This window comes from Triplophysa dalaica, chromosome 25 (assembly GCF_015846415.1).
Source record: "Triplophysa dalaica isolate WHDGS20190420 chromosome 25, ASM1584641v1, whole genome shotgun sequence".
In the NCBI taxonomy this organism is placed as follows: Eukaryota; Metazoa; Chordata; class Actinopteri; order Cypriniformes; family Nemacheilidae; genus Triplophysa; species Triplophysa dalaica.
This window is the reverse complement of record NC_079566.1, coordinates 8565096-8581679: the sequence shown is the minus strand read 5'-3', so window position 1 is coordinate 8581679 and position 16584 is coordinate 8565096. Positions and strand designations below refer to the sequence as shown.

The 16584-nt window shown below is 38.3% G+C and overlaps 1 protein-coding gene across 2 annotated transcripts in view; it reads right to left on the bottom strand.

Moving 5' to 3' along the window:
* LOC130415633 (exostosin-1c) overlaps positions 1–16584 on the bottom strand; it is a 42704-nt gene that overhangs the window by 2655 nt on the left and 23465 nt on the right. For both annotated transcript variants that reach the window (XM_056741464.1, XM_056741465.1), the window contains exons 3-5: positions 5813–5906; positions 2902–3009; positions 1051–1170 (exon numbers count right to left, since the gene is read on the bottom strand). In XM_056741464.1, coding sequence (XP_056597442.1) covers positions 1051–1170; positions 2902–3009; positions 5813–5906 — 322 coding nt within the window. The remainder of the gene's footprint in view (positions 1–1050; positions 1171–2901; positions 3010–5812; positions 5907–16584) is intronic.

Below are 16584 nucleotides of genomic sequence, written 5' to 3'. Positions count from 1 at the left end.
CTGGGCCCTATGGAAACCAAAATTTCTGGGCCCCCTACATTTTTTACAGATAAAATTTAACCCAATAAACATGCCCTGTATACTTAAAAAAAAGATAATTAGCACATTGCATAGTGAAAATGTTTAACGATGAGTACAAAGCCTACAAAAACAAGAAAAAAATATAGAAATATGTACTTGTTTACATAAAAGGGAGAACATTTATTATCTCAATTGCATTTGCAAGCACAACAGAACATTATGTACACATATTGACATATACTTTACATGAACAAGCTTTAGCTGGGTCAAACTGCTCAATCAGGAAACATCAGCTACAGTAGAGACACGTTTTATTCAATTTTATATAATTTTTTTCTGGGGCATTTTATTCATATTAAGAACGTCAAGTTTGACAGCATCGATCGTAGCAGCAGCACTGTCACTTCACAGAACACACGACACACACCGGCAAACTGATTTTGTAATTTTTGAAGCGTGTAGATTACTTTTTGTTTTGCAAAGTTATCATCATGTGGCGAACACAGTAGATAAGACGTGTTTAGAGGCTAAAAATTTCGCGAAGTTTCGCGCTCAGGCTCACCTTGTTCGGCTGATTAAGACGGGGACGTGGGACGTGGGGGAAGGAGGACGTGGGTGTGCAGCAGCCGCTGATTCTGTGTTCATAATTCAGTAATTATTTTACTAAGCTCGCTAGATAAAAGCAGGTCATGTAGCAACAAAAATAAGTTTTGGAATACAGGATTAGGTCAAGCTACCTTTCTTTTTGAAAAACTGTGTGACATACTGTCGACTTTGGCGTTCTCTGTCTTCTCTTTCCTTCTTTTCTTAACGTTTTTGATGCCCTGACTTTTGATGTGACATGTCTGCGTGTGTCACTGTCTGCGCTGCATCATAACAAGTCCAATTAACAAAAGACGCTCCTACGGGGCAGATGACAAAGTATGCGCTAATGATGTATGCCATCATGTGCTGGTTTATTTCCCCGGACAGACCTTCCTTTCAGTCAGTACGCCACAGTATACACGTCTAATATGACCAAGCCCTCACCTCCAGTGTGGTGAGTACGATCTTATCCACGGAGGAGAAATACGCTTCCCAGAGCATCTGTGTGCGCTGTCTCAACAGTAGCACCCTGTCAATGCCAACAGCACGCACGGTAGACGGCACCTGTGGGAACAAAGTCACATTTAACATTCTGCTGAGGCTAATTGGTGTATTTTTAATAATCTGTAATAATTTAGCGGTCTTAAGATGTGGGGCGGGCTGTTTCAAATTGAAAGAGACATGACAACTAGCCCATAAACAAAATTAACATAAATAATTGTAAAAAAATAATTAATTAAATATACCATATCCATTGCATGAATTTAATCACATTTGTTATTATCATTTTTACTCAAATACAAATATCTGAGTCTATTTTTTACTTTTTATGGGGGGTCGTTAATGCCTAATGGGGGGTCCCGGAACTCCCCAGCTCCCCTTCAATTCTAGCACTGATTTTTCTTACTAATCGAGATTTCCCTTTTTTTATTTATTCATTTTCTTGTCCTTTGATTCTTGTTCCTTATATTATTGTAATGCAGTGCTGTTCCCTTTTTGGGGGGAATATTAATGTGAGTGAGAGGACACGTCAAAGTGCTTCCAAACTAGCCAGTCACCGTGTGCAGAAGCGTATGAGTTTTTAACATGATTCATCTCCTGATAAATTAGACAATCCATATGAACCAATGCAGAATAAGAGAAACGAATGCCATTCCTTTGGGCGAAGAAGGGTAGCTTTCTCGTCAACATTGGAGCTCATGTTTGCAGAAGGGAGTGTATATAATCTCTGGGGAATACGAAACATATTCTTGGGGGAACAAAAACTATTCTTGGGGAATCGTTTTTGCAAAGAAACCCAATGTTCTTGCTCCCTTTCCTATTTTTTCCACCATCTGCATGTCCCTTTAGTGGCTCAGTGCCACGTCGCATCTGGTTTGACGATGTAAAATGTTAGAGAACATTAAAATAACAACTGCATGGATTTTGTAATTTTTAGCTTCTTATGAACTTTGGACGAATAACAGACAATAATGTTTTGTTTTAGCATCATAATTTCACAAAAAATACTTTGGATTTTTAGTAGTCTCGTTTTATTGAAAAACCAGTGGACCCCCAAATTCATTAAAGACCTTAGGGGTCCCTTAAGGCCTATGAGGGGCTTGGGACCACCCCAGGCCCCTCCTCAATTTGAAACCTGTTAAAATTATAATATAAAATGCCATTTCCACAATGAAAAAGTGTAAGTCGCACATCACAAATATAAAATATATTACATCAGGGAAGTCTCCGCAAATATTAACCGAAAATAAGCCAAATCAATGCATGACGGGTGAGTTTCCACAATACTTTATGACAATTTATATTTTCCATATTTCATTTGCGCATTTGACGTAAATGGAGACGAAACCTAAGATATGTAAATATTATGTGTTTTAATCCAGAAAACTGTAGTTCCCGTTCACTTGTATGGGTTTATGTGACAGTCTTGCAATCCCCAATATGAAATATTGATTGATTGGTTTATTGAATCATTTATTTTACATTGATTTGAGTGCTCGGCCGGCATCTTATTGCTAGCGTAAGATGTGTTCACAATAAAAAAAAAATGATTAATAGACTACAATATTTTTTGTCACTACAGAAGTGTTCTAATAATGTAACTCGATGTTTAAAAATACAGAAAAAAGAAAATTAGAAGTCACAGCATCTAAAACTATATACTTTATCCATTATATGTTCATAAGTTTTAACCGGAAAAAAAGAAGTTGAATGTCAACTATTATCATATGTTGTAATTTAAAACTTCTTTCATCCTTCTCTCCTCATTTTGGGGGGGAGGTGGCAGTGCATTACCTGTAGCAACAGTCTCTCGTCGCCCTCGATGACTGCCTGGTTCCATTGGATGACATCAGAGAAAGGTAACTCCCATCCATTACTGAGTAACACTGGGATACAAGCGGCCTGTGAGACACAAGAGACAGAGAATTACAATAAAATACAAAAAAAAATGATCCAATGAACAGAACCCAATTGGAAAGAATAGAAACCAGCCCCATATACACAAAAAATATATGTAGTTTGTTTGATTTTTCCTTAAGGCAAGGTCATAAGATAGAATATAGCGTGTGATGATGAAAAGATTGTTTCGATGTGCATGAAGTCTCATAGGAGGCCTATGTACTGTATGACTCAGGCAGACTGATGTGTTAATTACCTCCCAAAGTGAAGTGGAGGGGGTGTAGTTGGTGAGAAAGGAGCAAGGGTCTATGATATATTGAAGTGAAGTTTGATGCTCGCCCTCCCTCTTGTTTACTATTCCTTTTTGATGTTGCTCTTTTTTTCGCTCTCTTACTCCTTGTTTGCTTTTTTCGTCTTGTTTTTCGTGATTCGGTTCATATTTTGGTCTACACTGAGGTTTTTAATTAAATCACAAGAGAGTGCGATCACAAGTAGGGGCCGAGATCAAACACACCCCCTCTAGCAGTGCGCTGCCTAGCTTTCATCCTAAACAGGCGTTAGAGGACACATGGGCGGACGGCAACAAAATGCTTCACGTGACTGATTGCTACCTTGGCCTGTTATGCCCACAGAGATGCAGGAGTTTGACTTTTGTTTCGTGCTCTTAGATGGTAGCTTGAGGGTGCTTGACTGGCATAGATCTCTCTTGGCACTGGTATATTTCTGGGTTGCTTTAGCATTTTTGCATTGAGTGAGTCTAGTGGAAGGAATTTGCAAGTAATGTGATAAAATCAGGGCCATGGTTTGATAATATTGCTATTCCTTATGTTCAATTTGTTTTATTAATTCAAGATATATTGCAACATTCATCTTAATTATATTTTGTTAATTTGTGGGACCATATACCCAGGTGAAAAAACTGCACTAGAATGAACTTTAATGTATTTAAAGTGCTCTATTTTCACACTTACTTGTAACATGTACTTAATTTTTGCCTTTAGTACTTTTAAAAGGGTCATATGTCGCAAATACGTGTTTTTCTGTGTCTTTGGTGTGTTATAATGCCCATGCATGTATAAGACACATAAAATTGCAAAAATTTAAGTGTCAGAACAAATGATTCATTGTATCTAAAAGCGAATTCTCACCCAGACCTGCCTGAAACACCTTGTGTAACCACACCACCACAAATCTACGTCAATTCGTGCCGTGATATGAGTTGACTAAGACCGCCCACATGTATACTCAAGAAAGGTGGGCGTACCTGTCGGCACAATTGCTTTGGAACCTGATATGGTGGTAAATATATTTGTATATTAAGTACAGATTTACAGAGTGAAAATAGAGCACTATTAAGGTCCAGTGTGTTGATTTTTGGAAGATCTATTGACAGAAATGCAATACAATATACTATACATAACTATGTGTTCAGAGGTGTATAAAGACCTTACAAATTATGTTTTTATTACCTTAGAATGAGCTATTCCTATCTGCATTCACCACAGGTCCAGGCGTGGACTCTACAGAGTGCAATTCCTAAATGATTCCTAAAAAACATGAGGACATCTAAGTCCTGTGTCAGTCCCTGTAGTGCTTCAAAAGGGACGTGTGGAGTGAGCCGTTGGTTGCAATTCGCAACCTCACCCCTTGAGGCCGCTAAATTCTTCACATTGCTTATGGAAGTGTACTAGGTCTATTAAATAAAGTATTTTAGGGCACTTTATTTTTACCTGGGTAGTGTAGAGCAGGACTGCTAACATTGAAAAGATCTCTTTTGCCCTTTATCTGTTATATTTATTTTGAAAATTTGTCACAATCCATTAATACTTAAGATTGTCCTTTTTGACAATGACAATATACAGATCAATAGCAATACTGTTCTAGATACTTTCTCTCTGATTTTTTTCATACGTCGTTCTGAGTTTGCAATTTGGTCAAAATAATTGAAGTGCATTGATCTCACACACTTGTAATGAGTGTCGCTTTTTCCCAAAAAATATTTGTGTGAAATATGTAATGAAAAACATTGATTCTTGGTGTGGGAATCTTGATATCGTACTGTGAGGTAAAATATCACAGTACTTCCTAAATATAGATTTCCCCCACCTTTATTGTCAAGTAGCCTAACTAGATTTTCACTTATTACTTTTTGTTCTGTTTTCCAGGAAAAAATGCATACATCCCTAAAAACAAGGTTTGTTTATTTTTCTTACCCAGTTGGCAAATCGTGGCAGTTATCAAATGGAAATGTGTCTAGAAATCCATAGAGATGGAGAGAGAGAGAGGGAGTGAGAGCTGTTGTGAGATTAGAGAGAAAGAAGCAGTGTATGGATGACAGGGGTCAGAGGATGTTCTAGAAATTTCTGCAGCATTGGTAATTGCCAGTTCTTTCTGTGGCTTTGGCCGCCTCACAAGAAAAAAAAGATCTCGGGCTTATGTGGAAAAGCATGAAGGGAAAGACACTAAAGAAGAGAAGGAGAGGCGGGGAGGGCCGGGCAATCAGTGTGAGGGCCGAGCTGGCTGCCAAACCCACCGTTCTGTGGATTTATCCATTCAGCATGGCTCGGCTGAGTGGAGGGCACCCTCTGAGTGCTTCCGGCCCTTTCACACACTCTACCAGGACATCCAAGAATATATGTGCCTGGGAAGTTTTTCCACTTAATGGCTAATGTGCTGTTTATCTGGGAGACTTCAAGACCTGACTGTTTTCATAATCTGCTCGTTGAAGTTGAACCTTTCTTGAATTGCTTAAAGGTGCGGTTGGCGGCTGTTTTGAGTTGAGGAAAGAGATCACAGAACGACTTACCTGCAAAGACTCGAGGAATCGAAATGAGCCCAAGCGCCGGCCCCGAGGTACGAGGCAGAAGGTGGAGTTGTGGAGCAGCTCTTGATAGTCAAATCTAGGCAGAAAAATAAAACAAAGTGAAGTGGGAAACGATGCGAGCCAGATTCAAACTTGGGTCAATAGTGGGACCACCGTGTCAGAACATTACACTATTCACAAACCACTACATAAACCTAAACTCTTGTTGCTGGAAGAACAAAAACACAGCCACGTTTTTATTTTAGTTCTGGAACAGCCTTTTCTCTTCAGAGACGTAAAGCCCTTACTATGTGCCATAGTTGAAGCAACCTCTTACATTTTAAACCACGTAGTTTGTGCGAGCAACAAGTTCAAATCTTGCACGCAACATTTACTCGTTTCTGTCTGTCGTTTCAGTAGAAAAAGCCAAAAATTATACCAAAAAGTCGAACAATTTTAACAACAGTTTACCGCACCGCAACGATAAAACTTCAGAGAACATCAGATGTCTTTGAGAGCAACGCAGGCACTGTTAAAAACCGAGCGGTGCTGAGGGGGGTGTTTTGATCCGAGAAAGCCATCTTCTTTGCCTCAAGCTGTTGTCCCTGGCAACCATTTATGGTATCTAAGAATACACAGAATCCTTTCTGTGTGTGATTGCCACCTCTGGATGATGTGAGGGTGAAGGTGATAGAAAACCGTGGCTGACCCAGAGTGTGTTAATGAGTATGAAAATCAGTTATTGTAGAGCAGATCTGCTCCCAGATAGATGTTATGTCAGATCGGGACACAGCAAGCGCTGAGCTGCCATCTGCCCTGTGTAGAAAGTTCAGCAAAACATTGAAAAACTCTTATTAATATAGACTAACATCCTTGTTCTTAATTGGCTGTTGAAAGTCACGGTTAAAGGAACAGTTCACCCAATAATGCAAATTCTCTCATCATTTACTAACCCTCCAGTTGTTCCAAACCTACATACATTTCTTTGAACACAAAGAATGGACACAATATTTGGGATAGTGTTTGCAATTTTCAGTTCTTGGAAATCATCCACTGCCATAGTAGTTAAAAAAATTGTACATTTCTTTGTTCTGTTGAGATATTTTGTAGTATGTAGGAACACAGTTCCATGGCCCACCTATGGTAGGCAATGTTGTCCCAGATATTTTACAGGTATGAAATCACATGAGGGTGAGTAAATGACACAATTTTCATTTTGGGTGAACTGTCCCTTTAGGGAGAAGGGAATCCCACAATGCATTGCGACAACCTCTTCCAGATAAATTTGCTTGTAATTCATAGAATTAAACAGAGTAGCAGTGTTTGCTGTGACTGCAAATGCAGGTGTTGCATTTTTACAATTTTATGGTCGGTATTACTTGCGAAACTGTTTATATCACTTTCCAACTTTGTATATTCTCATTTTCAACAACTTGCAGAAATACCCTTCGCCATGCCAACAAACTTCTCAACGACACATAAACATTTCTATCAGGGCTGTGTTGGCGATAACAGGCTTTGGAACAGGCCTCTTGGCTGCTTGCTGGAGATCGTCTGAGCCGTGTTTTGCTTGGCTTCTGTGTAGAACCGTTACAACCCTGAAAGAACCCAATGTTCCCCATCGGCCCAACAGTGCCTGGCCCTGACCGAAACCTCCGACAGAAGTGCATACAGACTCGTATGAAAGCACCTCTATCTCCATTAACCAGGACATGTTGTTTATTTACCGGACAGCCAGTAAAGTAAAGAGGGCTACCATCCTTTTTCTGTCTTGGCGCTCCCTCAAAGAATTCTGACAATTAATCCACACTTTCTCTATCTATGAATTGCAATGTATCAAAATATGCAAGATTTAAGGGCATGTGACAACAGCACATTTTACAAAAAATAAACATTCAATAGGGTTCTTGTATATGTCTCTATAGAGCAGTCCTTTAACAATATAGTAAATGTCTACCCCAGTCTCACATCGCATATAGATAAGGCATGAAATATTGATTTAAGAGTATTTAATTTTTATTTCAAGCTGTAATAGTTACCCAAAGGAAAATTCCCTTTCATAGTTCAGGAGGTTTGATAAAGTTATCAGTTATGTTTTCATTTAAGTCTCTCTATAAAAACAGACACAAATGACATTTTTAAAATACATAAAGTGTACTGAAGTGTAACAGAAAATGCAACATAACATACATAATGTCTTCAGAGGTGTATAAAGACCTTACATAATGAAGGTTATGTTATTTTTAGCTTAGCATGAGCTATTTCTATCTACATACAACGCGGGTCCCCTTGCATCGAATTCCTTGCAATTCCAAATTTGATTCTGCTTATCGATTCAATTTCCAAACGATTCTTTGTTTCGATTCCAAAGCGATGAAAAAGCAATAAAAGTCAAGCAAGATCAAATATATTTATTTTGTGCCATTAGTTACAGCTAAACACACAAAAAGTTTCCTGTGTGGGCCTTCATTTTTTAAGCAAGGGAGAAGCTTTCTTGTAGCTCAGTGGCAAGAGCATTGCGTTAACAACGCAAGGTTGTGGGTTCGATCCCAGGGGATTGCAAATACCTATGTAAAATGTATAGGATAAAGCAATGTAAGTCGCTTTGGATAAAAGCGTCTACTAAATGTAAATGTAAGGGGGTCTCACGTGTAGCATCATGTGCCGCTGTTCTGTCGAATTGTCCTACCCTGTCAGATTTTCCTACCGCAGGGCAAAACTTAATATAATCTAACCACATCGACAAAATGTAGCCACACTTTAGTGCGCCTTCCACAGTCCATCGTGTGAACTGACTTTTAGCATTCGAGCTGGAGGTCCTCGAAGATGGCTATGTCCGGCCAGTTGAGTCGGGTTTTGACAGATGATGGGAAAATGATGTGACCGTGCGGTCTGGAATCGTTAAGTGGAATCGAAAAAATAAAAAATTAAGGATCCGATTCCCTTCTTATGGATCCAACTCCAGAACTTGAATCAAATTTCGAGTCCCAACCCTACTGTAGTGTTACGAAAGGGAGTGGGGAGGGGTGGAGTGAGCCGTTGGTTGCAATTCATAACCTCACCACTAGATGACACTAAAATATCCACATTAGTCATTGGAGTTAATGTTTAAATTTACTATATTGACTTGTAATTGCATTCTTGGAAATCTGAGCTCAGTTTGTGATAGTTTTTAGATCTCTTCTAAGACATTTCAACAATTTCTCTGTACTTTCTTAGTACTTTCTATTTGCTCTCACTGAAATCTCATTAATGTCTGAAGAACTAATGGAGTTAATAAAGACATTGCATCTATAATTTTTTATAATAGGTATTGTTGTGATTTACTTTGTATTTGAAGACATCAGAAGCAAAAGCCTCAAGAACATGTTTAGGTTAAGTGATTTCCATGAATACCTCCTCTTTGCCATTAAAGTGGAATAACTATAAACATCATAACCTGATAAAAACAATCAGAAGAAAAATGTCAGACGGCACTTTAAGGCTTTTGTATCGGAAGTCGTCACTTACTGTTCTTGTTGATGGTACTTTATTTAGACAATAGTACTCAACTAGCACCAAATGGACACAAACCAATGAAAGCTACAGCTTAGAATATGAGGGAAGACTTTATATGGGAGGCATGTTTTGAATTTGCTTGAATGGATGTGGCTGTGTGCAGTAGTGTTGACGCACTGTTGTCTCCCGCTGTGAGTTTTCTGCAGTTATCTGCTCCGGTGTATCTTTAATGAAGTTATTTACTCAAGAGTGGAACAAATAAATCTTTTAACAGTGTTTTGTCTCCGGGAGTCAATAAACAGCATTTTCATTCATTTACAGTTTTCGTGTTAACAGTATTTTGGGGCTAGGTCTGTTGTTTATGTGTGTTGTTTGTTATATTGGTTTGGGACCATAAAAAGACATCAAACGTATCTCAGCTGTGCATGTGTTGTAGGTTGCCCGACGTATCTGTAGGTGCATGCTCAGAGTTTTAAAGTACAGTAGTGGCCGAAAAGTCGTGTTTAACTTTGGAAAATTGATGTGTTCGCTTTTATTCAAATATATTATTTTAAAGATCTACATAAAATTGCATGCATATTGCATAGTTTAAAGTATAAACTGAAGCTCATCTATGTGAAGAATTAAGGGAGACTTAAAAAATGACATGCACAAATTTACTGACACTATATATACGGATTGTAGCAATTGTGTGGCAGAATGAGAAAAACGAGTGTAACTTTATATGTATTTATATATACTTATACTGTATGTATTAAGGAATAGTTTAGCCAAAATTAAACTTCTGCTATTATAGATTAAATGCACATTGCAAGTTGGTTTGGATAAAAACATCTGCCAAATGCATTCGTGTAAATTTACAAAAGTTTGTTGTTCAGTACATATTATGCAAAACTTCATAAAGAATAGTTCACTGTTTTTATGTACATAGTGTTTGCATTTTAAATCATATATTGAAAAATAGAAACATTCTAGCTTCTGCAAAATTACTTTGTTCTTTCCTGACACTCCCTTAAAGACGCCGATAACAACGCAATATCCGCATTGCCTTTAGGGGCCCCTGCGTGTGTTTGGGAGCCCGCTAAGTAAATCCAGGCACATGCCACACTCAGTTAAGAATAGACGCCTGCAGGTGAGCGTCTGCTGTTATCTGTGTTTATATATGGAAACTCAGCGTGTGTTTGCGTATACACGCACAGCCGTATGCTCACGAATTCGGATCTGCAGACGCCTCACAGCTGCGCTTCCGATATCTGTCCTCTCCAGGGGAGAAAAGTTTGTAAAATATTTATATAAACGGAGGAAAATTTTGTCGGAGTCAAAGATGCTGCAGAGTCCTGTCACAGACACCAAGGATCAACTGTTCCATGTCGCTGGCTCTTTCCTTGGCTTCACACCTCAGTGTCACTCTCTCCTTATTTCCTGTCAGCTTAACTGATGCCAATGCATCATCTCTCTCTCGCTCCTTATTTCCTGTTTTAGGTATCTACTTCCTGTCAAGTTTACTGATGCCAATGCACAGCGCTGCACAGAGAGTCTCTCTCTCTGTCATTGAGAGCAAAGAGAGGGCAGCTGTTGTGCTGTGTGTGTATCAGACCTGCTGAACATTCCCCGGCTGCTCAGCTGTCATCAGCGGCTGTACACCGGAGATCTCTGTATGTGTGTGTGTGTGTGTAAGAACCAGTGTGTGAATAAGTGTGATTGAAAGAGAGGCTGTTTGAGCTGAAAGTGGTGAGTGTGAAAGATAGTGTTCATACTGGTGAATGTTGCAGCACAGATGACTTGAGTGAGTATATACACTGTATACTTCCACAGCATGCATAGGACTGTCAAAATAAACACGCAGAACTGATATAACTGGTGTTTATAAAAGTATAAAGAAATTGCTCATACAAGAATTAAGCGCCTGAAATTCAAAGGTCCATGTTGTTAAGACGAAGTATGAAAGGAGTCCACATTACTTAAACTCATTATTCAGTGACATTCTCCATCTGTAGCATTCAAGTATTCATTAAATAAGTGAGATGAATTCTGTTATAATTCGATTTTTGGCTTAATTTTGGTCCTAAAAATGTTATTTTGTAAATATACCAGGATGGTTTTAGTGAATTTATTATATTCTTTAGAGCAATAGAGTAGCTGTTAAGGACACAGATTTTATTTTTGATGAAATATAAATGTTAGCCTTTTTATAACTTCAAAACTAAAGTTGAGGCTATTTATAGAATGTACTCAGCGGGTGATACACCGGCTCCACGCTGGTCACCAGGTGCCCACAGGCACCATGTTGGAGACCACTGGTGTGCACAGAAGATTGAACCCCTTTATTTCAAAAGACCAAGAGAAAATCCGTTTTTCCATGATATAACCCCATTAAAACACACACGGTGAAGAGGAACAGATAGTCGTGGTGTAAATGTGTGCTAACAGCTGATAACAGATGAAGGTGTTAGCAGTCGGAGCTAATGTGACTGCGCTCCGTGTCGCAGCATTGGCGCATGACTCATAAAGCAGGCAGGGTGAAAGGTGTGTGTTCACAGGAGGCTCTGGGTCACCAGCCAAAGACGCCTGGAGTGTGTGTACGGGTGACAGACAGGATGAAGGAGAGACAGGCTCATCCTGCTGTTGTGTAGCTGAAAAGAACGTGCACGATCAGATTAAACATCTGTGTGGGATAAACACACAAACACACACCACAACGTTCAGGGTTTCCGCAAAGAGAAAACCACGACAGAGAGATGATGATGAATATGAATATATTTGTGCATATTACAGATGGGATCTGGTTACTGATAAAATACGTACTTGTTTTTTTTTTCAATCTTTTTCTGATTGCTTTTTTCTCTTCTTTTATCCTTCCATTCTTCACTCAAATGTCTTTTCCTTTCGTGAATGGTTCGAGGATTTCATCATAAGGGCCGTTCGCACAGAACATGTTTGGTTTGTTTCGGTTCTGCTTTGGGCTAGCTATGTTGTGACTCAATCTGCAAATGTTTGGCCATCTTGCCATAATTATTGTACTTTAAAGGTCCATTGTATGAAATTTACCATCATCCAGCAGTGAGGATGCAAATTGCAATCAGTCCCCCTTTCCCCCTCCCTCTTGAAACACTACAGAGGCACAGAACTAAGATGTTGTTACACTTTCACTTCCTTGGCGAAGGAGATGCCGTATTTACGTATCGCGCTATGTACAGCAATTTGTCCGTTTAGGGATACTGTAGAAATAACATTGCTAATTCCATTCAAGTTGATCCACACTGTATGCAGATAGAAATAGCTCATTCTAAGATAATAAAAACATAATGTTTCATTATGTAAGGTCTTTATACACCTCTGAAGACATAGCTATGTATATTAAATTGCAGTTCGGTCAATAGATCCTCCAAAAAAATCCCACATTGGACCTTTAAAGCATTGTGTCGTACTAGAGTTTTACGAAAAACTGTGCTAAAATCAACAGCTTTTACCAAGTCTTAAGTCTGGTCTCCCAGCTTGAAAAGTCAGATTTTGTATGGTTTTTGAGAGTTGTCAACCAGTTCATTCAAATAGTCAGTGGAAAACCAGCTTGCCCAGGCCAGGAGAAGAAAATACCAAATGAAAGTCTGCTAACCATCGTAGACTTGTTGATTCTGTTTTATCTAAGGTTGATTTTGTTTATCATAGAATACATCTGTGCTTTGTTTTTCTTGTTTTTACACTATAAATCAATCTGTATGTTTCAAAGTGTTTGGCAACACAAATGTCCTTTTTTTTGTCCAACCAGCTTAAACCACTATACACAGTACTTTAGGCAGCTGTTACAGACAGAACATTATAAACTCCATGTAATGCGAGTGACATTTGTTCCACAATGCTTCACAAAACATTAGGAGCTGATAATAACAGATCGCAGAGCCAATGGGTCAGAAATAGACTTCAGCAGACACAGCCAGTTATCTATACATTTGCATTGTGGGTGTGTCATGTTATTTTGGTGAACTATGAAATGCAGCCTTAAGAAATCACGGAAAACTCACAGACAAGGAAGTGAAAGTGAGCGAGGTATATTTGTAAAAAAGGAAATTGAAGCTCTTAATCTTTTATGTCTAACATATACCCCTTCTCATTCACCCTCTCTCTCTCTCTCTCTCTTTCTCTCTCTCTCCCTCTCTCTGAAAGAGGATTTTAATTGAACGGTTTTGGCCCCGAGCAGCATTGCATGCTGATACATACGCATGGTCAACACGAGCCAGATTAAATATCTAATCCGGAAAACAGTAAGAGAAGGACAGAGGGCGCGCGGGTGATAAGAAGTGAGAGAGTAATTTACACTTGCCCTTTGTCCTTTTGCAACGGATGAGAGATGAAGCTTTGCGGCCCAGAGGTGACTGTCCGTCAAATCTGACAGGCCACGCCCCATCCGTGTGTGTTTTAATCTGTGTAGCCTCTGCATCAGGAGGTTCAAAAACTGCAGCACACAGACAGCCCACGGCAAGGTGTGTGAGTCTGTCCTCTACATGTCTGTTTAGACTTCTATAGACCTACAGTTTATAGATTCTAGGGCTCTCTGTATTCGATTATTAAAATTGTATTAGTCACATTTGTTTTTAGTAGTAAATATGGTCAATCACACATTTCATATGTGTTAAAATGTGACAAAATATACATCTTAATTTTTCCTTTCAAATAGTGATATATGCAGTTTAAATCATTCTTACTTTGTTGAGCATTAATGATCATTAAATTCCACAAATTTGTGAAACATGCCATCTGGATTTGATAAAAAAGTAGCTGTTAAGAAGGTGTTTCTATATCACGTATAGCTAAATGATTATCTGACTTTGGGTTTGTGCATGTGTGTAAAAAGTTGTGTGTTTTATCAGTGCACAAAGGAAACCACATGGCTCACTGAAGCGCTGTTCTGCTATTTGTCTTGGATTTTGACTTCATGATTCCCACAATGTTCTTGGATAGAAAGTCCAGTCTTTCTCCTTCATTAATCATTGAGGCCCAGTGTGTGTGTTTGTGCGTCTGTGTGTACTCTCTCCATCCTCTCTGTGTCTTAATCTCTGTAAAGCCTCAAATCCACTGTCATTGTTCGCTTATGCCTATATGCCTCCTTTAACTTTAGTGTTTCTTTCCAATTAAGATCCTAAACTCTCTAAGCTGCACAGATACACTCCCATGACCACTCGATCCCTAGACACATCCACACAACAAACTCATGAATATAAAAAGCATAATTAAAATAAGATATAGTTATGATTTACCAAACAGATCTCTGTGATGTGAAATATGCAGCACACAGTCAAACGTAGTATGTGTTATACCGTAAACTGAATAATTAAGATATCATATGTGGAAAAATATGTAGACTTCAAAGGCAAAGAGAGCACAGATGCCAGCGCAAGTTTGGATAGACAGAGAATTAGATTCAAAGGGAAATTAAATGAAGGCATGGTGCAAAAAGCCTGTTACTGGAACATGAGCAGAAAAGAGAGGAAGAGTTTTGAGAAAATAAACAGTATGATGTTTGAGAACATATCAGTCCTTACTGGTAAAAAACGTTCATTATTTAGTGTAAATTTACACATCAAAATTTACGTCTGTCTCTCTCTCCCTCTTACATGTTTATCTTTTTTTTTCTTCAATGGTCTCACAGTTTAAATCAAATAAATTATAGAACATGACAATTAATTAACGGAAGTTATTGCATATATCCTCATTTGCTGAGATAAATTGTCAAATCAAGACTTTTTAAAAGCTTTACATTCAAGTTGCAGCTAATGTCCTAAATAAACATTAAAGTATAAATTACGTTACAACATATTTATTAAGTTTAAACAATCTTTATAAGTTTTATAAACTTCAACACGACATACTTAATATAATTTAAATGATTGACCTTTTGTATGATTTTGTGTTATGTGCACTGTATTCAGTTGTGTGTTAGAGAGCCTGTAATTTGTATAGAGATTATGACCATATATGTTGAAAATTGTACGTTCTCCGTCCAAAGAAAAGTGAATAACAAAGCTATACAACCTATTCCTTTCATCTCCTAGCCTTAGAGCATCTGAGCAGCGCACTCCATTAAAAACCACTCACCCATCAAAACCTCGCACAAAACAAACATCACGTCCCATCACATCGCTTTACAGCTCCCTCCGTTCCCTGATAATACGCCGCTTAATCCAGCTTTCATTCTTTCAGACACTTGAAATATTCATTTAACTGTTTTGGAGCTTAAACAAACACACGCAGATGTTTTGAACCTTAGCAGCTGAGCTAACATCAGAACTCCACTCCCATAGACAGGTGGAAGAGAACAGAGAGAAAATCCTCTTCATCTTTCATTCCATCATCTTAGTCTGCTTCATGGTTTTCTGTCATTTTGACATTTACATTTACGCATGTGGCAGACGCTTTTATCCAAAGCGACTTACATTGCATTATCCTATACATTTATACATATTTATGTGCAATCCCCTGGGATCAAACCCACAACCTTGCATTGTTAACGCAAATCTTAAGACGTTTAGCATACGACAGGGTTGGGAAATCCTACATGGTTACTCTTAAAGGGATATTCATTCAAATCTTTGGTTTCTGTGGAACACAAAAGACGATATTTTGAATAATGTCTCAGTGGTTTTGTTTCCAAACCGAGTTCAATAGGGGATTACGGTGTTTGGTTACCAACATTCTTTAAAATATTGTTTGTATTTGCCAGACAAGAAAAGTCATATCGGTTTGGAATGAAATGATGGTGAATAAATGAGTTAGCTGCGTTAAGGTCCTTTACATGAACAAGGTTGATGAGACATTTGACGTGTCTAAAACCTATAAAACATTGATCTTACATATTTAACAGTTATCAAAAAAAGAAAGCAATGGGACATTGAAGGAGTCGTTCACTTTAAAATAAGCCCCCTTAGTCTTTTAATAGTAGAATTTTTTTTACTATGGAAAGTCAATGGGGGCTTATTTTAAAGTCAGCTACTCCTTTTAAACAAAATCAGCACAAATAACAAGCAGACGAAAAAAACCTAAAAAAAAAAAAAAAAAATGTAGAAGTGCATGTTGAAAAATAAATACATTTCATCTGTCACACTTGACAAGAAGAAGAGGACGATGGGGACGAGAGAGAGAGAGCTTAAATATCCTGTTTTCAGCATAGGAAAATCTATCACCAGAAAACATCTGACAGGTAATTCACATCTCTGCTCATGTTTTATAGGCCTGACACATCTACAAACTGTGTGCTTTCATCATCACATGCAGGCACTTGAAAT